This window comes from Lissotriton vulgaris, chromosome 8, assembly GCF_964263255.1.
Source record: "Lissotriton vulgaris chromosome 8, aLisVul1.2, whole genome shotgun sequence".
NCBI classification, from domain to species: domain Eukaryota; kingdom Metazoa; phylum Chordata; class Amphibia; order Caudata; family Salamandridae; genus Lissotriton; species Lissotriton vulgaris.
In genome coordinates this window covers 577850047-577877065 of record NC_141696.1, presented here as the reverse complement: position 1 = coordinate 577877065, position 27019 = coordinate 577850047, and the positions used below count along the sequence as shown (strand labels likewise).

General features: G+C 43.8%; 1 protein-coding gene across 2 annotated transcripts in view; it reads right to left on the bottom strand.

Moving 5' to 3' along the window:
- The window catches only part of PHLDB2 (pleckstrin homology like domain family B member 2), a 491624-nt gene that overhangs the window by 159611 nt on the left and 304994 nt on the right, over positions 1–27019 (bottom strand). For both annotated transcript variants that reach the window (XM_086934418.1, XM_086934419.1), the window contains one exon: positions 25522–25632. In XM_086934418.1, the coding sequence (XP_086790544.1) occupies positions 25522–25632 (111 nt within the window). The remainder of the gene's footprint in view (positions 1–25521; positions 25633–27019) is intronic.

Sequence of the window (27019 nt, the reverse complement as noted above, 5' to 3'; positions counted from 1 at the left end):
TTATTAATTGGAGGGCCCAACTATTGGCAACATACAATATGGAGTTAGCTGTGTATAGAGTAAAAGGCCGGAGAAGATCGGAAATGGGTCGCAGAATTTGGGCTCCTGTTACGGATTGGCTAGGATGAAGTTGTTGTGTTTGGTCAATGTTTGTTTTTATATTTGTTTTTTTTTCATGAAGTTCTTTACTGTGTACCTTCTTATATTAGTTACCTATATAATTTCTGAATTATGTAATGCCATAACTTTCTGGTGCTGTTTAAAAACAAAATAAAAAATATATTTAAAAAAAAGATATACAGGAAGAGAATAACATTCCGAACGGACACCAGTCAATATATATTCTGAAAAAGAACCAGGAAATAAAAAAGAAAAAAATAATACTAGGTGGACAGGCAGGGTAGTTTCGGGCTTGCCAGCTCTAAGCAACGCTAGGGTACAGCTGAGAGTCACAGGATTGCCTTCTGTAGAGTGGGAAACCACCCTTGTGGCAAGATGAGAGTCCCAGAGATTCAACCCAGCGGGATGTGCAAGGGTTTTTTTTTTCGCCCAATGCAGTGTTTACACTGTACAGAGGGAGCAATCAGTCATTCCGTTATGGTTGTAAGCTGCTTAAATGTGCAATGTCTGAGTTTAGCAGCAGAATAAAACAATGGAAAGTGATGCCATATGTTAAAAGAATCAGGTTTAATGTGATATTACTACAGAAGACATGTTTGCGTAGGGGCAATAATTAGAAGTTTGCACTTATTTGGGGTGATAAAAGTTATGTTAGGGTGGCTACCCTGTGTTAGTTAGGATATGTTTTGGAGCAGGAAGGTGGTGTTTGCTGAGAGGTGTTAAAACAGGTTTTGTTAATAGGTAACTGTTGCAGGGAGATATTGTTTACTTCGCATGCATTGCATCGCATGCCATTACAACGTGGTTGTTACATCGCATACAATTACATCGCAACTCGTTACAACAACTTGCTGAAGGGGGCAGAAGGTGTAAATTATACTATTCCTAAGTCCAGCCCGCCCCCTACAGCAAGTCGTTGTATAAGCGGGCATTGGCCACCCGTAAGGGTGAACTGAAGGAGGAAACTTGGAGAGCATTATTGGAGCCAAGTATCCCAGGGAGTAGCTTTAGGCTCTGGGGCATCATTAATCATCCCTTATTTGAGAAGGGCGGGATCAAAGATGTAGGCACTAATATAACTGAGGACGAATGGGTGGTACATTTTAAATCCATTTTTAAAAGTGCTTCGGTACCTCAACAACCCCAAGCCAGGGTTATCATCAACACCCCAGTAATGTTTGAGCAGAAGGAGGGATGGGTATTTCAGGGTTGTCGTGTAACAAGGCTCCAGGTCCGGATGGTATTCCTCCGGATCTTTTAAAATCAAACCCACTTTGTGGGCTCCGGTTCTGGCGGCTGTATTAAATGCAGCGGCCAGGGTCGGTTGCCCGGAGTCCTGGGGTACCTCAACAATTGTACCGGTTTTCAAGAAGGGTGATCGTAATAGCACTTTGTGTTATAGACCGATCTCCGTTCTTGATTCCGTGGTCAAGGTTGTAGGTGGAGTTATATTGAAAAGATTATCCTCCTGGGCGGAAGAGAAAGCGATTATCGCTGATATTCAATATGGGTTTCGCCCAGGGCGCTCCACCTTAGCCCAATGCCTTAATTTATATATGATCCTGGGGAAATACACAGTTGCCCGCCAAGGTACGACCTACATGGCCTTCATGGATCTTTCCTTCGCTTTTGACTGTGTCAACCGGGGGAAACCGGGGCAATTCATGAGGGCGGAGGACAACTTGGTCGATTTCCTGGAGGATCTGCACAGGGACACCAAGGCCAACATCAGATATGCCCAGGATATTCCTGTTTCTAATGATTTTAAAATTGAGAGGGGGGTTCGGCAGGGATGCATTCTGGCACCATTTTTATTTAATTTGTACATTATTGACCTCGATAAGACCTTGGTAAAAACAAGGGTCGACTTTCCTTTTGTGGGGTGTTGCGGTCTGCCCGTCCTGCTAAATGCGGACGATGCAGTGCTCATCACTAGGACGGCAGGGGGCCTGCAGTCGCTGCTTGACACCTTTCGAAGTTTTATGGATGACCGTGACCTAGCAAGCAATTATTCTAAATCTTATATTATGCAGGCCAGGACTCGTCCAAAGAAACAGCATATCTTTAAAGTGGGTAATGAGAAGGTGCCTTTGACCACAACATTTTTTTACTTGGGTGTTTTACTAGATGACAACTTGAACTGGGGGTCCCTTATCCAAAGGAGAAAGGGGGAGGTTATAAGGGAGAATACAGCAATTTTCGATTTTGCTACTAAGATGGGTAAGCTCCCTATTGCGGCAATGCTGAAAATATACCAGGCGAAAAGTGTCGCTATAGCAAGTTACGGGAGGGAATTATGGAGCTATGCAGCAACCGATGTCCTACAGGTGGTGGAGAACACTTTTTAAAAAAGTCTCCTTGGAGTGCCCTGAGGCACATCAAATCTGGTGGTGCATGAATAATTGGGGATGCATTTTAATGGTGATATTTTGGCCATGCACCCTTTGTTGTTTGGGCTCAATTGTTGGCTGAATAAAGACCTAGCTTTTTTTTATTTTTTTATTTCTTTATTGAATTTTCACAATGTTTTCCCGGGTCTCAGCACAGTAAACACAACAAAACAGAAAACAACAGCAATGCAAGGTTTTTAGAAGGAATCAAACACACAGCGTAGCCAAGAAAAAAATATTGAAAAAAAGGGACCCAAAAACAGAAAAACATGAGGTAGGGAGCGAGTGATTACAGCAAGGGAAAAAAAAAACATAAATTTCAATTCACAGGAACACAGATTTGAGCTGAGCTCATCCCATTAGCTCCAACATCATATTTGGCTTATTCCCCTCATGCCTGTCACTTAGTCTAATTCCTTTCATCTTGCTAGGGGGGCCCAGATAATCCGTCCTAACAGCCTCGCTTTCTTCCCCTTCATTTCATAGATCACCCTTTCCAATGTATATATAGAAAGTAGCCGCGCAAGTCATTGGTGAAAGGTAGGGGTAAGAGGGTCTAGCCAAGCAGAAGCAATAATGATCCTTAGTACGGCCATAGCAACAAAGAGAAATTGGTAGGCCATCTCATTTTACTCTGCATTACTTATTCCCAGCAGAATTAGCTCAGGGGTTAATGTAGTTTTTAGTCCAAGTGAGTGATCTAAAAATTCCATAACCGATTCTAGTAGACCCTGCAGACATGGGCAAGATGAAAACATATGCACAAGATCTGCTGTCATCCCTCCGCACCGTGCACAGGTAATCCCTGCAAGCCCACCCCACTGTGCTAATCTAGCCGGAGTATAGTATAAAGAAAAAACAGTTCTAAAGTGTTGCGCCTGAAGCCCGGCAGAGCACAGAACCATCCGGGGCAGCTCTAGAGATTTTGTAAGTACCTCTGGTGTGGCCCCCACATGCTCCACCCATTTCATCTCATGTTTAGCTAAGTTGTCTAATTTTAAACTGATCAATTCTGCATATATTTACCTAATAGTACCCTTAGCACTGCCTTGCATGATGTCAAAAATTACATTACTATTAAACACCTTTGCCCCCCCAGTCTTTTTGCCAAAAAAGCTGCGAAGCTGTAGATATTTAAAAAAATTCCCCTTTTCCAACCCAAATTCCAGATGAATATCCCTGAATTGGCGAAACCCTTCGTTCCAGATTAAATCCCCAGCCTTTCAGACTCCCCTTCTTGCCCATCCTGCCATAACCTTGTCTGAAAAAAATTCCGGAAGGGTGGGGTTTTTATAAAGTAAAGTTTAGTGATTAAGTCTCCCCAAACCAATCTTCTTTTATAAAGCCCCCAGATTTGAAAAGCAGATAACAGAGTCTTAAATGTTGTCCTCTTATAGTAACTGGGCTCCGTGAACTTCCAGAAACGGTTCTCTGTGTGTTCCCCCAGTAAGAACTTGTAAACATCAGGGAGCTCTATTTCCCCATCCACATCCCCGGGGCATGACCCAAGCAATATACCCATATATTGAAGAGCGGCTGCCCAATAATAACTTCAAAAATCGGGAACTGAAAACCCCCCCTTCTCCCATGGCAGAGACATAAACCGAAAAGCCCTCCTAGTATTCCCATGTGCCCAAATAAAACGATTGACTAGTTCAGACATGGCTATATGCAAATCAGTCTGACCCTGTGCCTCATGGGAACAGTCCAGCCCGAACTGCCAAGCCATGTCTTCCCTGGACCGGAAACAAGCTTCCGAGGACAGGTTTCTGGCATTCCAGCCATCTTCAGCCCGGCTTGCTTGAATCCAGTGGCAAAGTGAGCAAGGGACTCACGTCTGAGCATACCCTGCCACACTTATGGCGGCCAAAAGCGGTACAAATGGGGGTGGTGATGGACGGAGCAGAGACATAAACCGAAAAGCCCTCCTAGTTTTCCCATATGCCCAAATAAAACGATTGACTAAGCCTTCCAAAATAATAAACCTGGATTTTTGAAATTCCAGTGGGATTGCCCTAAACAAGTACAAAATCTTTGGTAAAAACATCATCTAAACGACGTTACACCTTTTAATTTATTTATTTATAAAGTTTTATATAGCGCAAACTTGATCCCGAAGGATATTAGAGCGCTTTACAATTTGAGGCAAAGGTAACAAATCAGAGCATTAGTCTAACATGGGGAATCTAATGGGCATTGAGTCAACTAGTACAAACATAACAGCTCTATAACCTCAGTGCACAAGTAGAAATGGGCTATGTGATATTGTGTAGACCTTCCCACGAGAAATAGGTGAAGGTTGTTCAATCTATCAAAAGCCGTTCTCGCCTTCCTGATTACTGGCTCAATGTTTTTAGCCACCAAGTTTTCTAAGTCAGACATAATCCTTATACCTAAATATATAGCTGGGTCTGTGACGCGGGGATCTTTGAAATTGAAAAATCGATTCATTATTACTTGAGTCTTAGATCTATTAAGTGTGTATCCTGTATATCTGCCAAACTCTTGAGCAATTAACTCGACCGCTGCCAACGCAGATAGTGGATCTGCAGTGATGATGGCCACATCGTCAATGTAGGCAAGCACTTTAGACTCAACACCCTGACATACCACTGGACAAATTCTGTTGTTGGCCTCAAATAGCCGTATTAAGGGGTCCATGTAGATAGCGAATAGCAGGGGCGAGGACGGACACCCCTGCTGTGTCCCCCGCTGAATGTTAAATGGTAGAGTGTAAATACCATTTAAATTTAGACGAGCTGTAGGTGCCAGATAGAGCACTTGAATGGATTTAATGAACCCCTCCCCTATCCTAAACCATCTCATTGATTCCCACAGAAAATCCCAGGAGACCCTATTGCATGCCTTTTCAGCATCTATTAACAAAGCAGCCATAGGGTCTCCTGAGATCTCCGTTGCATCAAAGAGTGTAATCACCCGCCGAACATGCTGTGTAGTTCCACGGCCCATTATAAACCCATGGTGACAGGGGTGGATAGTTTTCTTTGGTATTCCATTTAGTCGTGTAGCCATTACTTTAGAGAAGATTTTAACATCACTGTTCAGTAGTGTGATAGGGCGATACGAACCTGGCTCTCTGGGTGGCTTGTCTTTTTAAAAAAAAACACAACATCGGCGCCCGCCCAAGAGACAGGTGCAGGCCCCCCCTTTTGAGCCAGCAGCTTGACCTCAGTCAGATCTGATCCGATAGAGTCCTTAAAAATGTTATAAAACTCCAGCGGGATTTGGTCCGGACCGACTGCCTTTCCAGATGGCAAGTCTTGCAAAGCCCCAATTATTTCATCATAGGAGAACACCCTCTCTAGTTCTTCCCTATCTACAGAGTCTACCTTCAGTACAGCTGCTTTGTCCAAAAAACTTTAGAATATCCAAAGATGCCACTGCTGGTCCTCTACTATATAAATGGTGATGAAAAAGCCTAAAGGTCTCACGGATGCCTGATGCGTCTGTTATAACCTTCCCTTTGGCATCATAAATTTCAGAGATCTCCCAGAATGCCATTTTTTGCCTAACTCTTACAGCCAGAGTATGTCCCACCCGCGTGTTGTACTCATGGCAATGCTCTTTTTTAGTCAGATAGATCTCTGCTGCTTTCTTAGCAAAATGATCCCCTGCCTCAGCCTTACTTATAGCCAGCTGAAATGTTATTTCATCTATCAGTCCTCCCGTGCAGATGGCAGAAGCTAAGGCCTCTTCCAGTTTGTTTAATTTTTCCCTAAAATTTGTCTCCAGCTGTCGCTCCTTCTTTTTGCGACCCAGGCTTTAACTGATAGTTTCACCTCTCACCCCCACTTTAAATGTGTCCCATACGATTCCCACACTAGTGCCATCTCGGTTAAAATCCCCAAATTCTTTAATCCAGGCCTTCATAAATACGACATAGTCAGGGTCATATAGCAGCCTCCGCTCAAAGGTCCATCCCAAATTATACTTTTTCCCCATCAAAAGGTTAACTGTGAGAACTAGTGGGTTGTGATCCGACATTATCCGAGGATGTCTCTCGATACCAGAATTAGAAATAAATTGTTTTGAGACAAAAAAAATAATCCAAACGGGAAACAACCTTATGCGGGGCTGAGAAAAAGATGCTACCTGATTCTACGGGTTTCAGATACGCCCATACAACTATCAGACCATTATTGCGAACTAAATTAGTTAAGGCGAGGCCAAACGTTCTTTTTTTCCCAGGGTACTTGCTTCCTGGCAAACCCCACCGCACCCCCAAGTCGTTGATGTTGAAATCCCCACAGATAATCATAGGAGTGGACCACATGGCTAAGCTAGAGTCTAAAGTTTCTAGCAATTCCGGGTCATCACGTGTTGATCCATACAGTGAACAAAGTGTAAATTTTAATCCATTTAACAAGCATTCAATCACCACCCACCGACCCCATTGATTCACGATCTTTCTGAGAACCCTTGCATCATTCCTCCGGGTGAGGATTGCCACCTGCTAGTACGAGAACCCTCTGTCGTGTATGCCAAAAGTTTAAGCCTAAGTTGTTCCATTATACGAGCTCTGATGCCCTCTCTATATCATCTCTTGAACACAGAGAAAATCTACACGCAGAGATTTCAGCCAGATTGCTGCCTTATTCCTCTTATTTTGATCGTTTAGCCCACAGATATTAACTGTCATAATCCGCAGAGTCATGGCTTAGGATTTCTCATTTCTTTAGAGTGAGCCCTATTTTCATTTAATCTCTCACTACCCACATGTATATTTATACTTATTGTTCAAGCCTCCTTAAAGGACCAGACAGAAGCATTTTGTGTCCAATTATACAGCTCCTTCATTAACCTTGCAAATTGAAATACCTCGTACTGTGCTGAACCCACACCAAACCCCCGCAGAAGAGCACCCCCCCTCCCTCCTCCACCCCCACACCCCCTACATCCCTTACAGGCAATTAGGTCAAGCATGACCTAAATATGGCTGCTGAGGTTCCCTCTCAGGTAGTGCCAACCTCCCCCCCAGGTGCCCCCTAACACCAAATACTGCCTGGCCTCGATGGACAAATCTTTAAAATCATTCCATCAGTGAGCTCCACCCCAGCCCCCAGGTTTCCAACAGAAGGGGTACCTAAGCAGCACACAGACAATATGTGCAAATGAAAGCATCAACATCTTCTCTAGATCTCTGCTCTCTCTTGAAAAACTTGTTTCTGATGACTTGGTTGTATGTCAAAACGGAGCTCTAACTTTTGTTTCAATTTCAAAAAACTCATCAGGTTCCTGGTCTTAGCTACAAACAGTGATAAATGTTTCAATACTGTCCTTCCTTTAAATCCCAATGAATGGTGTAGCAAGAATGTTTTTCCTTGTGGCTTATATTGCGAGGCACCTATTGCTCCCAAATATATGGTAAACACATCATACCAGTTCTTCCACGCAATCTGTGGATTGCCAGGCACATGAAGGAAAGGTGGTGGTGGTGGTGTGACCGCTTACATCATGTCCTGCAACCAATGCTACTCCACACAAAAAAACATACAAGTCAGTGTTGCACCTATGCTCTTTACAAGTATTAGGCCACACGCTCCCTGAAACCTGCACATATATTTATTTTATTGTTATTATTTTTTTACTCTGTGTGGAGATCACTGTGAAGTGCCTGCAAATGATGATTGGAACCTGTTTTTATTTTTGTTACGTTGTGCAGATCACCATGTGTTACACATAGCAACCTGCACATTGTTTTGATTCAGTTACAGTGTGCCGATCATCGAGAAAACTCTTCTTAGACTGACCAGTAAATAAACCTCCCTGGATTACACCGGCTGGTACCAGCACAAACACAGAACACTAGCCCGCTCACTCTGGATGGGTGTATCCCGTGCTAGATACAGTAGCCAGTGCAAATGACAACACTTGAAAATGGTGTGACACACGTGTTTGGCGCAATGCCTAATTCGGTAGTAACACTGCCCCAAAATGGCGACGGCTGCTATTGTGAGATGTCACTCTGCAGGCCTTGCATGACGCACCTCAGGTCCCTCCTGCCTCGTCGCACAATAAGTCACGTCCCACCACTTCTTCATTAGCAAAAAAAGGCCACTTTATTAAGACAGGTGCATAGCAGGTGTATAGCATAACTTTAAATAACACAGTATTAACAGTTAGATCATAATTCAATCCCCAAATCAGATTAACATAGCTTCAAAACATAAACCCTCAATGGTGATCAAGCATCCTCAAAGAACTGCAATCATGTTAAAGAAAACCCCCATTGTTTTCCTTCCCTTTCCCCATGTCCTGTTCTCCCCCCTCTTGAGAGATGGATAAGTCCGCTCGACACTGTCCACCCCCCCCAAAAAAAAATCCGCCACACAGGAAAACGAAGAGTTTTCCTGTCCCCACTCAGACAATCGTAATGCGAGCCGTTATGAAATTCTGTTGGAGCACCATACATTTTTATTCCATATTTTGCAATCAAGTCTCTCAATTCAAGTCATGAATATGCTTGCTCCATTTGAGATAAAATGGACTCCATCATCAGAAAAATATACCCCTCTGAAAGTGTTATATGCCCATGAGATAAACTGTAATCCTCAAAGCTCCCCAAAATATTCTCAGAGCTCTATTGAGTTTACCTTTCATTTCTTCCGTTGCTGCATGTCTCTGTGGTCCTCTCCAATGTTGACGTGTTATAAATTCCGTCCAAAACCCAGCTTTAGCCCCCAATTATTCTTTATTACAGCCAATTACAGCTTCAATTGCTTTATTAAGGACAAACCTAATAAAGTGACCCGCTCTAGAGCACATTAGAGACAGTGTAGGAAACAACCCCCCCCAACGCATTTCCCCTTTTCCCTTCCAGACCACTTCATGATTAACACTTGGAAGTCCAAGGGAACTGCCATAAATTGTTGTTCGGCATATAAAACTGGCAATTTTATGAAGGATGTTCAAATTTGGCATTTTTAGTTCGATATTTATAGGGGAATAGGGTGGGAAGTTATTTAATTGTCTCAAATTGTAAAGCGCTCTGATATCCTTCGGGATCAAGTTCGCGCTATATAAAACGTAATAAATAAAAAAAATAAAAAAAAATGATAAACTTTCCTTCACCCCGTGCCCCATAGTGCATTAATAGCCGATGGTGGCTAACAGAGTTAGACTTCACATTCAATTACTGTCTTAAGAAAAATATCAATCGTTCCCAGCGGCCACCCTTTGTGGCATTAGCTAGAGCCCTCTCCCCCGTGATTCAGTTATTTCCATGAGAAATTCTTGAGCTTTTATCTCAGGGAAAAACATTCTGACCCTCCCCTTATAGATAACCTTGAGCCGTGCAGGAAAGAGCAAGAAAGCTTCACAACCCACCCCCCTGAAAAGGGGTAATCATCTGACGTAGCCTCCATCTCCGCCCAGCAAAAGTCCGGCAGAGCGAAGAAGGTGTGTCCCTCAAATGTTTTTTTTAGTCAGGTCTAGCCCGGTCTATAAAGGCCTGTCTTAACAAAAAATCGCCAATGAAGATCAATATGGCTCTAGGTCGTTCTACTTGATTTTTTGACTGGGTTCTCTTGAACATTGGGAAACGATGTGCCCGCTGTACTTCTATCTCCCAATTCCAGTGGTCTGGGAAAGCGCCCTTCAATAACTTCACAACAAATGCCATAATGTTCTCTCCCTCCACATTTTCCTCCAGACCAAGCAGTCGGACATTATTACGGCGCTGCCGATTCTCGAATTCCTCGAGTGTCCAGCATACATCTTGTGTTTGTTTTTCCTGTGTAGTTTTAAATATATGCAATTTCTCAACCTCCTCTTCCACAGCAACAGTTCGCTCTTCCACCTGGGTTATTCGCTCAGACATATCAGAACATAGCTTATTTGTTTTGCGGATGGCCCCCAGAAGTTTTTTAGTGGCAAGTTGCGATCTCTTGCTTTCCTGCCTTGCCTCCCCTTGCATTTGTTTAAGAGTCACATACAGTAACTCCAGTGTCGGGGAGGAAGGCATATTGCCAGAGTTGCTGGTTCCACCTGTATCACCTATACCACCTTGTAGCTCATTCCCTAATTGAGGCCCGTTACCAGTACAAGCTGTCAGCGTAGATGCGGAGTAGTCCCATTTGAGCCACCTACTAGCAGAGTCTGAAGATCTACCTTTGGTCCTGGCCCGTCTTCTAGAGATCATAGATTGACTGCGATGCCTCTTCTGTGTGGCTGGGGATTCGCCCCCTGATAAACTCTCTTGCAATGATTCCTGCTCACTGATCTGAGATGTGTCTGAATCATCATTCAGTGAAAAGAACTTATCACCTTCTGGAGAGGATGTATGACGTTACAACGCATACTTTTACAATGCCTACCTTTACAACGCATTTTTTACACCGCAACATCCATTACAACGCATACCATTACAACGCACACCATTACAACAAATTCTTTGAAACTACCTTTACAACGCATTCCACTACAACGCATACTACATTTACAACGCATACCATTACAACGCATACCATTACATTACATGTAAGGTAAGTATTGGATAGTGTAGGGGTAAAAATTACTATTCTAACTCCAGGGGGTGCACCAGTGGGGTAAGTGTTGGATAGTATAGGGGTTAAAATTACTATTCTAACTCCAGGGGGTGCAACAGTAGGGTAAGTGTTGGATAGTGTAGGGGTAAAAATTACTATTCTAACTCCAGGGTGTGCAACAGAAGGGTAAGTGTTGGATAGTGTAAGGGAACTATGTGTTGTAATGCTATGCGTTGTAATGGTATGGGTTGTAATGACTGCGTTGCAATGGCATGCGTTGTAGTGGTTGCGTTGTAGTGTCATGCGTTGTAATGGTTGCGTTATAAATGCATGCGTTGTAATGGATGTTGCGTTGTAAAACTTTCGTTGTAATGGTAGTGCGTTGTAAAAGTTGTGTTGTAAAGGTTGTTTCCCTCTGGAGAAAGCAGGGGTGCACTCGACCAGGTAGATAGAGTCCCTTGATTATTCTGCTCACCAGAGGTGCTACTAAAATTGCCATCATCAATCTCTAGCGTATCTGGGACTAGCTGGGCTTGTGCGGATATATTGACTTGACCTTAAATTGAATGGGTAGCTGTTTTCTCAGCAGCTACAGCAACTGTTACTGGGCTATCACAAATGCCTGAGGCGTCATTGCTTTTCTCCTTGTTCGAGCTGTTGATATGCCCGTTCGCTATAGTGACCATCATCAAAGAGTTTGCCCCCTACATCGCTAAGGCAGTTTGGGGTCCACTTAGCCCATTCCCCTCAGAATGCTTTACACCTCTTAACTCCGAGCCCTCCTCTCGGTTTTATGTTATCTGCGGCGGAGAATACGGGTGAGAACTACCTGGCCCAGAATCCACCTGCTCTGGTGTTGGAAAGTCATTCCTTTGTACACAATGGACCAGATCATCTGCCTGCAGAGATGGGCCAACATTGATTCCGGGCGTAGCGAGCATTACAGGTATGGTGGGCACTGAAGCGGGGGTACTGACCAAGGCGCCAACATTGCTCGGGGGTATTGATGCTGTAGCGTTAATCGCCCCAAATGCCTCCAGGACAGATGGCTGGCGCATCGTACCTTCTACGGCAACGACAGTTGCAGCGCTTAGCCTTGTGCTCCCCACCACACCAACATCTTGCAATTTGTTCTCCTCACCTTTCTTTTGGGGCCGCCGTGTCTGCCCGGAGTTTGCACCAGAGTCCTGCGTTCCCAGGATTCCTTTGCTCTCCTTGGTCTCCCTGGCCGCATCCTTAGAGTCCTTAGAGTCTTTGATATCCTTAGCATCCTTCGCGGCGCTCTGTTCTTTCGTGGTTTTTGACTTCGGGGCCATCCTGGTTTGAAGTCTCAGCGCCCACTGCTGAGAGACACGAGGAGCCACCGCAAAGTCGCAGTGATCAGTAGAGGCTGCACGCTGCTGTGCGAAGCCCCGTGAAGGCGGCCACGTAGGCAAAGCCAACAGCCCCAAGCTCTATGAAAACCAGCAATACCGGAAGCCTGCGGAGTCTGGGCTGCCTCACAGTACACCCGTCGAGGCACTACCATTTAGACTAAGCATCTCAGGGAGGCTTCACAGAGGGAGAGGAAGGTCAGCGCTGCCCTCCCCGAAGTCAGTCAGCGGCCATCTTGCCAAGCCCCATCATACCTAGCTCTTAACCACCAGATCTTAAAGAAATTTTAAGCCTAGAACATGTTACGCATTCCATGGTTAACAATACATTAAGGGTTGCTTTGAAGAGCTGGGGCAGCTGGACCTATTTTAAAGCCCGATCTTATTACTGTTGTGGACGTGAAATTTGTAAAGAAGACTTTTAGCACATTAAAAAAGCTTGGTAGAGATGATGTAGAAATGGGAAAACATAGCATCCGTACATTTGTGATGCTCAAATCTACTCCTTCTACAGAACCATATCTCCTGTAGCCTTTGTCGTCCCATGAGCGATTTTTACTGATTAGGTTTTGGTTAGATTATTTTCATTTGCTACTTGCTGTACCAAAAGGGAGCTGTAGAGGTCAGGTGTTAGCATCCTGTGGCTGCGACGTAGTGTCTCCTCAGGATTTGCTACACTTTATGTTTTTTTGCAATTTTTATGAAGTACCTCGCAGAAACTTTTTAATACCCCTTTTAAAGAAGCTGAATTTTATCCAGGTTCGCCCAGCTCTATTTTATCTACAACTGTTGAAAACCAGAATGTATACCATTTGTAGCAGGTTTTTTAAAATCCACTTTGAGATCTAGAATTTGCATGGAGAATTAACAAACCCTATTGGTGGGCATCCCTCATCACCGTCCATGAAGATGAATTTATGGTCATTGATTGTCTGTCTCCCTTTTCACTCTTTTTATCTGTTTTAGCTGTATACATATATTATTGTATTTTATTGAATTAACTATTACTTTTTATTGCCATGAATTGTATTTTTTTAAATTCTAAATGGTGCTGTGAAACTTTTATGGTTTTACTTTTAAAGTCAAATAAAGTATTTTGAAATTGAAATTGAAGTCGTTGTAACGACTTGTGATACAATCGTATGCGATGTTACAAAGCGGTTGTTTTAACGACCGCATTGTAATGGCATGCATAATGACATATAGGTTGACCTCCAGGATGCCGTCTGACGTCATATAGGGGATGTACCTGACACCAAATGGTGGTCGACAGCGACCAAAACAACAAAAAACAAAGCAACAAAAAAAACAAAGATAATGCCGGACCCAACCACTAGATGGCGGAATGATGCACAGCATGTGAATCCAGAAAAGGATTCATGCTGCAAAACCAAGGGTGATGTTTCAAACTGCATTAGAACTTTGGAATGTTGGCAGCTCCATTAAAAACAATGGAGTGCTCTGGGCTTCTAATGGCTGGTAGAAGCCCGGATCCCCAGCATTCTAATGTTTGTTCACAGCTGCTGCTGTGAAGAAAAGGCCTCACAAAGCCCAAGGGCTCCTTGAGGCATTTGTTTTACAAATTAAAATATACTGCTCTCTAGGGGTGGAATGTTCCAATAGCCTTAGAGCAATATGTAGCGGGCTCTACCGGCCATTACAGGCCCCTCCCTTGTTAAAGGCTCTTGCTGAACGCTGGTGGGGGACTTTAATGGCACTAATCAAGGCATGCTCCTGTTTTATGAGCTGGGAGACATTTAGTGCCTGTTGCATATACTGTGGTACATTAATACATACATCACTCTTCATTTCATGATTAGATCTTGGAGGATGAAGCCCCCTTGGCTGCTGAGGGTTGTTGGGGACCAAGAACCCCTCCTATTACAACCAGTAAGCCCCACACAGCAGGATTGCTGAGAGGTCTATGGAGACCCCATCCCCTCTCTCTACCACTCTGCAATTGTTAGGAATAAGCATTTAAATAATCCTTAGAAATTCACTGAAAAACCAAAGGTTAGAGTTAGGTTCTGAATTTACATGCATAAAACAATAGAAATTCAGCAGTTATAGTTACTTCAAGTAACTATAAATTGTGCCCTGCGGTAACTATAACTCGCATTCTCTCCAAGCAAAGTTTCTCATCACCAATTTTATTGCAAATGTTGCAGTGATAATACTGTAGAAGGTGTCATCAATGATATTATATGTGAGGTTTTTAGCTGTGCATGGTGAGGGTGCGAGTTATAATTACCTTAGCACATGAGTTATACTTACTTAAAATAACTCTAACAGCTGAAATTCTATGGTTTTGTGTGTATAAATTCAGAATATAACTATAACGTCAGTCTAACCTTTGGCTTTTTCAATTAATATGTATATATACATATATTTTTTAAGCAAAAAAAGAGTGTCATATGGTTATACATATATTCACAGAAAAAAATAAAGATTAAAGTAACGTTATAGTTAGGTGAATATGTCAGTGACAACATTAACATTTTGAACTGAAAACACCTCAGCAGAGCTAATTATAACATGCACCCCCATCATGCACTGTTTACAACCTCACATAGAACATCACTGATGACATTTTCTATGACATACTTTATGACCTCACTGATGACATCTCAAATTACGTCATTGATGAAATCACTGATGAGATTATTGATGACATCATCCAAACTTATTTTGTACACATTGCTCTATAAACTAGTATAGAGGACTGAAAGTAAGTACGAAATAGCCCAGAAGCATCAATAATGCCAGCACGGACACAAATTCCTTAGGTGTAACAAGCATGTGCTTTGTGCAACATTGACCCTCTAACTTACACTTCACGGGTGGCCTAGTTCACATAGACAATCAACCACAGATATATGGAAAACCCTTATTCTACACAGTGTTTAATCTGTACACAAGTGTTCGGAGAAAATTAAGTCCCTCAAGATAGTCAATGTCTCTTCCAAAATTATGAACCTACTATACGGACAGCCCTTACCTGTATCATACCTCTCACAGTCACCGAACCTTCAGTGAGAAATTAAGTTGATATGAGTAGAAAAGTGGGTACTGTAAACAATGTTTACTCTATGGAGAGAGTTTTCTCTTTACCACACTGTTTGCAGACAGTAAAATTCTCATGAGAAATAAACTAAAGTGTATTCAAAAGTATCTACTAACAAGAGTGTGCATTCTATGCAAAACGAGTCACTAGTCAATAAAACCGACTACAAACTCAAGGTGCTAGGGTCATACTACATGCAGTTTTCAAACTGTGCTGAAAACTTTACAGGTATACCATCTTCTAAAGCTAAAGAAGCACATGTACATAGGTTAGTACCTGGAGCACAGTCTTCTGTGTTATCTATACATTGTCATACTTAGACAATTCTGTCTAATAACTCAAGGCTACTTACAATACAAAGTATCTACTGCATAGAATCTTGGCTCTGTTGAAAACATTTTGTACAGAGACAAAAAATATATGTCGATATTCTTGACACAAGTCGCCAACTGTCATCATCGTTTGAAATTCCCCAATAATGTTCATTGATTGAAATACATGGTGCATACATATGTTAAAGAGTTGCACCAGTGGGCTTTTAGTGCTGAATGTGGTGACACTGGTAAACATATTTCTTCAGACTCCAAAATATGATGTGAAATATATATATATATATATATTACCTATTGGCGGCCGCCAGTAGGTAGTTATAGTTAGGACCTAGCATCCACAGGAAAAGCGTTTTTTGATTTGCCTATAACTTTGGCACCGTTTGACAAATCTTTGCGAAAGTTTAAAAAATGAATGGGCCACTCAATTCAATTCAATTCAATAATAACTTTATTCGGTAGTTTTAAGAAAAACACCATAAAAGTTCACAATGAGCAAAGTACAAGAATTACAAAATGTAAAATCATTAAAAAATGCGTTTGTTAAAAGGTAATTAAAACAAGCAGCAACATCTCAATTTATGTGAGTTTTTCAGCTTTTAGATTGGCCTACTGTTTTCCTGTTGGCTAGCTTTCTTTCAGTTGTGCAAAGCAGCGGTATAGTTTATGCTCAAAGATTTGTACGATGACGTATACAAAATTTGAGAAAAAGTGCAATCGCTCTGGCATAATTTTCGTTTTCAAGGTACTGAAGTGCCAGGTATGCAGGACGACACTGTCGTAGGCCCCAGAATTTCAGAATGGGCCACTCACTTCAGCTGTTGTGTTGAAAGTTTCGGGGTGATCCATCAAGCAGGAGCCGTGAAAAAGAGGGGTTCCAAAACACTTTTTTTCCATGTTAATTTTTATAGGAAACTTTAGACACAGCTATAGCCCGAACTGCTGAACGGAATTACACCAAATTTGGCAAAAGGTAGCTCTTGGTTCAGAAAGCACTCTTTTTGTTAAATCTGTTCACTATTTCCTGAGACATTTAAAGATTTCTAAGATATACAACTGTGGCTGCGGTGGATCCTCGAACCCACTCGATCTCTTGCCTGAGATCTGAATGGCTGCCAACACTTCAAACCAGGAAGTTTTGGCAGCCATCTTGTGACTCAGGACTAATACTCTGAAATGCAGGGGGAGCACTCGGACACCCCGCAGCCCTGTGGACCACCACCTCTCTGGGGCTATATATACAATAATTTGTGGGGGGCTCCAGCCCCCCGCAAGCAGCCCCGGGGACTGCCATCTCCCTGGGGCTATATTTTAAAAAAATGTGTGGGGGGGCTTCAGCACCCACACAGCGCCGGGGACCATCACCTCCACTGGGCTATTTTCCAAATGGGAGGGGGCCGTAAATGGCAAAGACCCTTGGGACCACCACCCCCAGGGCCGGCTCCAGCAATGTACTAGCAGTGCCCACCCCTGGGACACTGCAGTTTTCTATGGGATGGCGGGAGCACTAATCTCGCCATCCCGTAGCAAACAAGTGCTCTGCTTTGAACAAATAAGAGCATTTTGCTGTCACTTGTTCAAAGTGGAGCACTTTGCTGTTTACCCCTAGGGAGCTTCATCTTAGCAGCTCCTTCGGGGTAAAAAGCAATGCCAGCTCCTGCAGGAGACGGGAGCCGTCCGGGACTGCGGGAGCTTCTGCGGGAGCTTCAGGCACCCCACTATCCTTAAGGAGATGGCCATATCATTTGAAATGTCATCAGTGATGTCACTGACCATGTCATGAGTAATGTAATATATGGGGTCATAAGGAGTGCTTTGTGGGATCGCAAGCTATAGTTAACTCAGGTAACTATAACGGATGCATTTCTCTGGTTGCAATGTTAACCTAACTATAACGTCCCTGTAAAGGATAAAGTTATGTTATAGTTATGTGAATATGTCAGTGACAACATTAACATATATGTAAATATATATTTAAACTTATTCATACATACTATGCGTGGTAAAGGCATGTGTGGTTAAGGCATGTGCATGAGAACGGATAAGTGGTAAAGGCATGCGTGGAAGAGATTGCATAGTTAAGGATGTTATCCCATTTAAACTAGCATGTTTGAAGTTTAAATGCCTGAAAGGGATGGCCATAATTTATCTATGGGAGTAGCTATCATGGTACTGACCAACACAAGCACTGAGGTCTGGCTACAAGATACTTATGGAAATTTCAAGAACCAGAGTCAATTGGAAAGAGGGCCACTGGATTTGCTATTGTTGGGCCACATATACGGAACTCTCTGTCAGACCAGATTAAGAATAAGCCCACTCAGATCGTTTTAGAAAAATAGTCGAAACTATTCTGTGTTTTTTTTATGCCTCTGCTCTTCTTAGCTCATCAGATATGACACACTGTGTTTTGTATAAATGATTGTTTAAGAATAGATCAGTGGTTAGAGATACTTAATGTTGCAGAATGTGCTACATAAATGCAATGAATGAATACATAATTAAATAAACAAATGATTAAGTTTCCTTGTTGGGTCATATCACATTGATTAACAGGTTAGTGGGCATGTCAAAAAGTGCTAGCATTGCCCTCTCAAGAAACATTACAGGTCTTTAACTAGTGGCTAGATCTGGCTTCTCAAGCATTACAAATACATTCTGGATTTTAAACCCTCAGGGTCTGAACTCAAAATGCATAGATGCATTTTTTGTTGTATTTAGCTTTGGCATGCTCTGTGAAGGCTGAATTTTCCAGTAAGGTTATAGACAAACTACCACAAAATCTGGATTCATGAATCTGGAGCCCAAAAGCCAAAAGTGAAGCAAAAGCATTGCAAAGGTGTGAAGTGCAGAACTCAGTGGTGGTTTTACCATATGGGCGGTGGGGCATTGCCCCACTAATAATTATTGGGGGCAATTTAGCACACAGTTCAAGTTGACAAGTTTCTATGTTATTAAAATAATTTAAACTGCGCTCCATCGCGCTGCGGCGCCACGTCATTAAATCACGTGGCAGCCTGCATTGACTCACTGTCGCGGACTCGCACCACTGCGCATGTGGTGTTTGACCAGCTGCCTTTCTTCAACTACTGAAGCCTGTGGCCTTTGAAAAGCAAGCACTGCTGAGTACGGTGTTTACCTACTGCCACAGACCCCAGAGGCTGAAAAAGGAGCAATGTTTTTTTCATGCTCACTCCAATCCTGACGCGGCTCTCTTTAGAGAGCAGCTCTCCTCTGAAGAGAGCAGCGTCAGGATTGGCTAGTGCAGCATCAGTGCTTCTGAGTTCTTGTGGTTGCCTTGCCAGCAGAAGTCTAGTGTTGCACCGCAGGGTGGGAGCGTCCAACGTGGCAATGCCTAATCACTGCAATGGCTTAGTGTTAAGCCATTCAGTGATTGGACATTCTTCAGTTGCTGGGCAAATCGGACCGGCCCACCTCCAGTCACCTCATCATCCCCATCTCTGCACATGAGAGCTCGTGGACTCGAGGACGAGGACGGAGTGTAATCGTTGGAGACAGATACTACAGATCAATCAGACATCGAGAGTCTGATTAGTAGTACTGAGTGACCACAGACCACTACACTGTGCCGACGCATCAGGTAGGTGTGTCTGTAGACTGTGCAGGTAAAGTCTAGTGATATCTCTGCACTGATTAATGTGGGAGAAAATGCAGACATTTACATTCCCAACGACTCGAGATAAACCCACAGTAAGACTAGCCAAATTATAACACTCAGATTTGGAGCCTTCCACTTTATGGCCTGCGTGAACAACAGGATCACCCGCCCCCGCAGCTGAATCTCTGCACCCCCAACTTCAAACGTGCACGAGCTAGTGGCAGCGTTTTCTGAAAACAGATGTGGATAAGTCAAGTGCAGTTACCTGTTGCTGTTAAAAATACATTCAGGGCATATTACAAATAGGCCTAGGTGGGCAATAGCCAAGGGGAGCCACATCTCAGGTCCATTCGTATCTAAGGCTGAGGCTCTGCTGCGTTCTTTTTTACCTTTAGCTGAATCATTAAGGATAAGGAACCCGCGTCAGCCTACAAACATAATATAAACGCTTTGGCTAAAACTAATGCTGCTAGGTCTATGAACGTTGTGCAACTTGTGCCTGTTTTGCGTTTAGGTGGTCGAGAGAACAACCCCAGCAGACAAAGACCCGATTGTGGGTTTCAGTGTGCGCCCCATTGCCGCATCTATCAGTTGCAGGGCTTCTGACCTGAACCTGCTTATTGTGGCACATTCTCAAGTCATGTGAATGAAATCTGCGTCGTTATAACCACATCTCTGGCAGTTACGAATGTCACCTTTTTAGGCGGCACGGAGCCTATGGGGTGGGGTCACATGCGTCATGTGAGTATAATCGAACTGGATATATTTCATCCTGAAGTTGCGGGAGACCCGTTTAGGATATAAAAAAATGTTGCCGCACTCCAGGACTGAAATCTCCTTGTGCATATTGTTTCCCGTTAATTACGCAGATGTTGTAACAGGCCATTGAACATTTCAGATAAGGAAACATAAAAGCATTTCCATAGTTTCTAGCTCCTCCTAGAGTGAGTATGTCATGCAATACCACATGGGTAGTGTTTTTGTTGTTGTTTTTTTTGGCAGAGTTTTATATAGACTAATCACACAAGATTCAACTCCTGAAGGGGGAGAGAGAGGGGGTCACAGGGAGAATATTTAAAGACCATCCAGTTTTAATCCCCAATTCTACTTATAAACAACACAAGAAAACTGGTGGTCTAACAAGGGAAAAAAAAGAAGAAATAGTCACAGAACACGAGTAAGAGCAAGACCCAAAGCACATCATTTGCCTATATGACAGCTAGTGGTAGTAAGAAGGTACTGACACAAGTACGACTCTATGACAGAAGAAACCCTGAGGAGGGGAGAGAAAAATAGTGAGGATTTCCATCAACTGCCCTTCGTGGCCAGTGTCATCATTTGGAACTCCAAAAGTACCCCTGTCAACTCAGCTCTTCTGGCAACAAGCCAAACGCTGGTGGACTAGGCGCGATGTGAGGCCAATGATACAAAGATGAAAAAATGACAGACTGAGTATCTCAAACAAGTATACTGACCAGGCTAGTCAAAGAATGCAGTGCAAATGCAAAATTGTGAATGTGAGTGAGTTAAAAAAGGTACAACAGTGGTCCAAGACACATTTATTGGTGACCACTGGTGAGCTTATTAAAAAACAGTGTCGGCTTTGAATTTATCTACCGAAAGAGATGGTCTACTAGTTTCAGCCGTAATCGGCTCAGGGACCCTGGCTTTCTTCAGGACCTAGTTGTTAAAACTACTGCATTAAGTGCAATTTTGAAACAGTGAAAACAAAAAAGCATCAAAATATCACAGTGTAATTACACGTGACCAATCACAGAACCTCTATGCAGGATGGAAGATTATTCATACCTATCCTGTGTGAGGTAACAGGCCTCACCTCACCTGGCTCTGACTCAGGTTAAGGGAGGCAAGTTCAAGTTCAAGAATTTATAAAGCGCACTACTCACGCAGAGGGTCTCAAGGCGCTTGGGGAGGGGGTTAATTATTTATCGAATAGCCATGTTTTAAGTTCTTTTCTGAAGGAGAGGTGGTTCTGTGTAAGGCGGAGGTGAGTGGGGAGTGAGTTCCAGGTCTTGGCCGCCAAGTAGGAGAAGGATCTACCTCCCATGGTGGTTCTTTGGATACGCGGAACTGCGGCGAGGCCTTGATTGGAGGATCTTAGTTGGCGGGTGGGTGTGTAGAAGGATAGTCGAGTGTTGAGGCATTCGGGACCTAGTTTGTAGAGGGCCTTGTGTGCGTGGGTGAGGAGACGGAATGTTATTCTCTTGTTGACGGGAAGCCAGTGGAGGTCTTTCAGGTGGCCGGTAATGTGATCTTGGCGAGGGATGTCCAAGATGAGTCTCGCTGAAGCGTTTTGGATGCGTTGGAGTTTTTTCTGTAGTTTGGCTGTAGTTCCGGCGTAGAGGGTGTTTCCGTAGTCTAGTCGACTCGTAACCAGTGCGTGGGTGACAGTCTTTCTTGTTTCGGCGGGGATCCAATGGAAGATTTTTTTGAGCATTCGAAGTACGTTGAAGCAGGAGGATGAAACGGCGTTGACTTGTTTGGTCATCGAGAGTGAGGAGTCTAGGATGAAGCCAAGGTTACGTGCGTGGTCTGTGGGTATGGGTGCTGAGCCCAGATCCGAAGGCCACCATGAGTCGTCCCAAGCAGAGGGGGATGATCCTAGGATGAGTACTTCCGTTTTGTCTGAGTTAAGTTTTAGGCGGCTGTTTTTCATCCATACGGCTACTTCTTTCATGCCTTCGTGAAGATTGGTTTTGGCGGTGTTGGGGTCATTGGTGAGGGACAGGATCAGCTGAGTGTCGTCAGCGTAGGAGATGATGTTAAGGTTGTGTTGACGCGCGATGGAAGCGAGTGGACTCATGTAAACGTTGAAGAGGGTGGGACTGAGTGATGATCCTTGTGGTACACCGCAGATGACTTCGGTGGCCTCTGATCTGAATGGGGGAAGTCGGACTCTCTGAGTTCTTCCAGCTAGGAACGAGATGATCCAGTCCAAGGCTTTTCCTTTTATGCCGATGTTGCTGAGGCGTTGTATGAGGGTGCTGTGACAGACAGTGTCGAAGGCGGCGGAGAGGTCGAGTAGAATGAGGGCCACTGTTTCTCCGTTGTCCAGTAGTGTTCGGATGTCGTCTGTTGCTGCGATGAGGGCAGTTTCGGTGCTGTGTTTGGCTCGAAAGCCGGACTGCGAGGGATCGAGGGAGTTATTGGATTCAAGGAAGGCGGCGAGTTGGCTATTGACGGCTTTCTCAATGACTTTGGCAGGGAATGGGAGGAGGGATATGGGGCGGTAGTTCTTAAGTTCAGAGGGGTCTGCTGTGGGTTTCTTCAGGAGGGCGCTGACTTCGGCGTGTTTCCAGTTTTCTGGGAAGGTAGCAGAGTTGAAGGAGCAGTTGATGACATCACGGAGATGGGGTGCGATGATGGAGTCTGCTTTGTTGAAGATGTGGTGGGGACATGGGTCGGTTGGCGAGCCAGAATGGATGGAATTCATTAGGCGGATGGTGTCTTCAGTGGTGATTGGGTTCCAGGCGCTGAGGTTGTTAGAGGGCGGTTTAGGTTCTGAGGGGGTGGAGAGGATTGTTCATTGGAATTGTTTTTGAAGCTGTTATGTATGTCGGCAATTTTGTTGTAGAAGAAGGAGGATAACGAATCGCAGAGGTCTTGGGAGGGAGTGATGTCGTTTGAGGCTGCAGTGGGGTTGGTGAATTCTTTGACGATGTTGAATAGTTCCTTGCTGTTATGGGCGTTGTTGTCGAGTTGATTCTTGAATGCTGATTTCTTGGTGGATCGAATCAGCTGGTGGTGTTTGCGGGTGGCTGCCTTGAAGGTGGTCATGTTGTCGGGGGTTGGGTTTTTCTCCATGTTTTCTCGAGAGTACGGCATAGCTTCTTGGATTTCTTAAGGTCATCGTTGAACCAGGGGGCCTTTTTGCTGTCTTGTTTGGTGTGATGGTTTTTCAAGGGTGCTAATTCGTCAGCGCTGTGAGTGATCCATTATTTGAGTTTGATGGCAGCTTGGTTTGGGTCAGATGAGAGGGCGGGTGGGTTTTGGTTGAGCGATGTGAGGAGTTGGTCGGTGGTGATTTTGTTCCATTTTCTTTGGGGAATAGGTTGTGGGAGGTTGTGGGTCGAGGTGGTTTTGTAGCTGAAGTGAACACAACTGTGGTCCGTCCAATGGAGAGCTGTGGTGCGATCGAAGGAGATGTGTTTGCTGGAGGAGAAAATTGGGTCGAGCGTATGTCCGGCTGCATGGGTGGGGGTGTCAACAAGTTGTTTGAGGCTGAGATTGGCCAGGTTGTCAAGAAGGGTGGTGGTGTTGCTGTCGTTTTTCTTTTCCAAGTGGAAGTTGAAGTCTCCTAGTAGAATGTCGTTCTCGGAGGCGAGGGCATGTGGACTGATGAAGTCGGTGATGTCTTCGCTGAATTGTTTACGGGTTCCTGGAGGTCTGTAGATGAGGGTGCCTCTGAGTGTGGTCCTAGGGTAGGTGTGGATCTGGAAGTGGAGGTGTTCGGCGGTTGTAAGGTTATCGTCAGAGCTGGCCGTCATTTTGATGGTGTTTTTATGGACGATGGCGATGCCTCCTCCTGTTTGATTGGAGCGGTCTTTTCGGGTGATCTTGTAAGTGTCCGGGATGGCTATGGCGATGTCGGGTGTTGATGATGCGTTCATCCAGGTTTCTGTAAGGAAAGCGACGTCCGGTGAAGCAGTGTCGAGTAGGTCCCAGAGTTCGGTGGCGTGTCTGTGGACCGAGCGGGTGTTCAGCAGGATGCACTTCAGGTGGTTAGAGTCGGAGTTGTGTTTGGGGTTCGTGGATATGGTGTGGGTCTTGAAGCTGGTAAATTTGCAGGAGTGGCAGGCGAAGGGGCCGTGGGTACGTCCCGGGGCAGCTTCGTAGCATTGTGGTGAGCGTCCATGGTTATGGGCTAGGAGGGTGGCGGCGTCATATGTTATGCTGGAGGAGTGCGGTTTGCGGGGGCCAGGGGGTCTGGCGCTGGGCGCGGTCCAGGCGCGGACCGGCGTAGACGGGCTTACCTTTGGCGCACCTTGGGCGCGCATAGGGCGCGACCGCTGCGCGTGAACGCTGCACGCAGATGCATCAGTCATACCTCGGGTTGTGTCCTGAGGCAGGGGGAGGCCTCACACAGGATAGGTATGAATAATCTTCCATCCTGCATAGAGGTACTGTGATTGGTCACGTGTAATTACACTGTGATATTTTGATGCTTTTTTGTTTTCACTGTTTCAAAATTGCACTTAATGCTGAATGCTGCAAAGTCAATGCTGCAAAAATTCAATGAACTCTTTTTGCTAATAATAGAGATTCTATTAACCATGTTGTTGCTTCTTCCTGTTACCAGTCTGTCACAGTCAAATTAGACAGTGTTAATTGTGGGCGTCAGGTAAGAAAATGAAAACACCCTCTTTGATTTATTCACACCACTTTCTCCATGAACTGTAAAAAGCTTGCTTAAAGATAGAAACTCTTCTCCACTGCACATTCTTAATCTACAACCACCAAGAGCTGAGAGCAACCACAACCAAGAAAGTTCCCTGAGGTAAGGGATTTATCAGTCATCCATTAGTAGATTCTAAAGACAAACTTTGTTTCTCTTCTCCGGATTCTTGTTAGAGTCCTGCTCAACCTCATCAATAAATTGTAAATATATTTATATAGCTCTTACTACCCTGATGAGGTGTTGAAGCGCTTTTCAGCGAGTAGCATGATATTTTGTTCGCCACATCCCTACCATGTGCAGTCTAAATCATGGACTGTGGTGGTAGTGCTTGGATGTTACAAACAGACTTTAGGTGAAAGGCTGAGTATTTATAACCCCCAGGATAAGTGCAGGGGCTAAAACAAAATGTTAAATTTAAAGGGACTACACAGTTGCTCATTTCCTTGACATCACTCAACACTAATGTAAGGCCTATGACAAGGCAGAGTAGAACTCGACGAGATGAGGAGTACTGCTAAGTTAATAAACCATCAATAGTATGTATAAGGGTAATAACATGGCAGGCTTTTTAAATTTACCTTTATTAGTTCTTAATTAATTATGTTGTCTAGCTTGGCCATCTTCAGTAAACAAGTTAAATCCAATATGAACATATACATTGCACAATAAAATTTGAAAATGAATTGAAATAAATGCTTACTTGGTGGAGCATCATTAATAAGTGGTTCTTCTCCTTCAAGAAATTGTCTTGTTCCTTCTGGGCCTGCTGGATTATTTGATTGGCCTGCTTCTTTAAAGCTGAAATCTTCTCCTGTTAAAATATGAACACCAGTTATTAAGTCACACTAGGTCTCTCAATTCTCTATGAACTCTATCAACAATTTGTTCTATTGCGATTATATAACATTTAGTTTTTAGATAGTATGAATTAACAACTTAATGTCAATATTAGTAATTACGTCCATACTCACATTTTTTTTACACATGTTTATAAGAAAACAAGCTGCTGCCAAGTATTCAGGTCATGTGCTTGCAATACAAATGTTAAATTAAAGAAACATGGAAAAATCTCTTAGAGATTCAATAGAACATCACAGGTGCACTTACAAAGCGTATAACAAACGATTTTCAGCTTTAACGTACTGCCCATTCTGCCTAGCATTTATGGATTTGTCATGCACTTTTGACAAGGTAAGTTGGACTGTACTTTTGATGCTTTTACTTGACATACAGTGGGATAACTCGCCTATACATTTTTTTGCGACCATACATCAAAATTTATCAGCCAGGATTAGATTCAGACCTACAGGTTTCGCAAGATGTCCCACCAGTCAATTCTGTCCCTACCACAATGATTTTGTATGTGGATGATACCATACTCCTTGCACCCACTCCAAATGCCTTACACTGTTTATTATAGCTTTTTCTCAGTTTATGTTAGGTTCGGATCTAGCAACATACTTTCTAAGTCACATACTATGGTTTGCAGTGCAAAAATTTGAATTTGAATTTAAAAACATTTCTTAAGCGCACATACACCTGGCGGTTTCTTGGCGCTGAGGAACGTTAGGGCCTGGATGGAGACTGTGGGAAAAGTTTAAACTGAGAAGGCTTGCAGAAAAAGATGGGGTTTTAGGGCCTTACGGAAATCGGGGTAGGACAGAATGGATCTGAGGGCAAAGGGGAGAGAATTCCAAAAAATTGGGCCGAGGACAGCAAATTTTACCCCCCCATCCTCTTCTTTCTAAAACGGGGGACTAAGAGGAGGGACTGGGTGGATGAGCGCAGCTCTCTTACCAGAGTGTAGCTTGAGATTGCAGAATTTATGAACGCTGGGGCGCTTCCAGCTCGGGCCTGAAACGCGGTACAGCCAAGTTTAAAGAGGGCCCGCTCCCTAATGGGCAACCAGTGTAAGTTCTTCAATACAAGGGTGACGTGATGTAATTTAGGGAGACCATGAATAAGGCGGGCCGCTTGGTTCTGAACCTGCAGTAGGCGTCAGAGGGCATAAGCCAGGGCGCCATTATACAAGATATTACCATAATCCAGCCATGATAATACCATTGCCATCATGATGAGTTTGAGAGCAGAGGGAGAGAAGAATCTGGAAATTTTCCGGATGGTGCGGAGAGTGAAAAAACAAGATGATACCACCATACTGATCTGGGAGTGCAGGGTAAGATTTTGATTTAACGTGA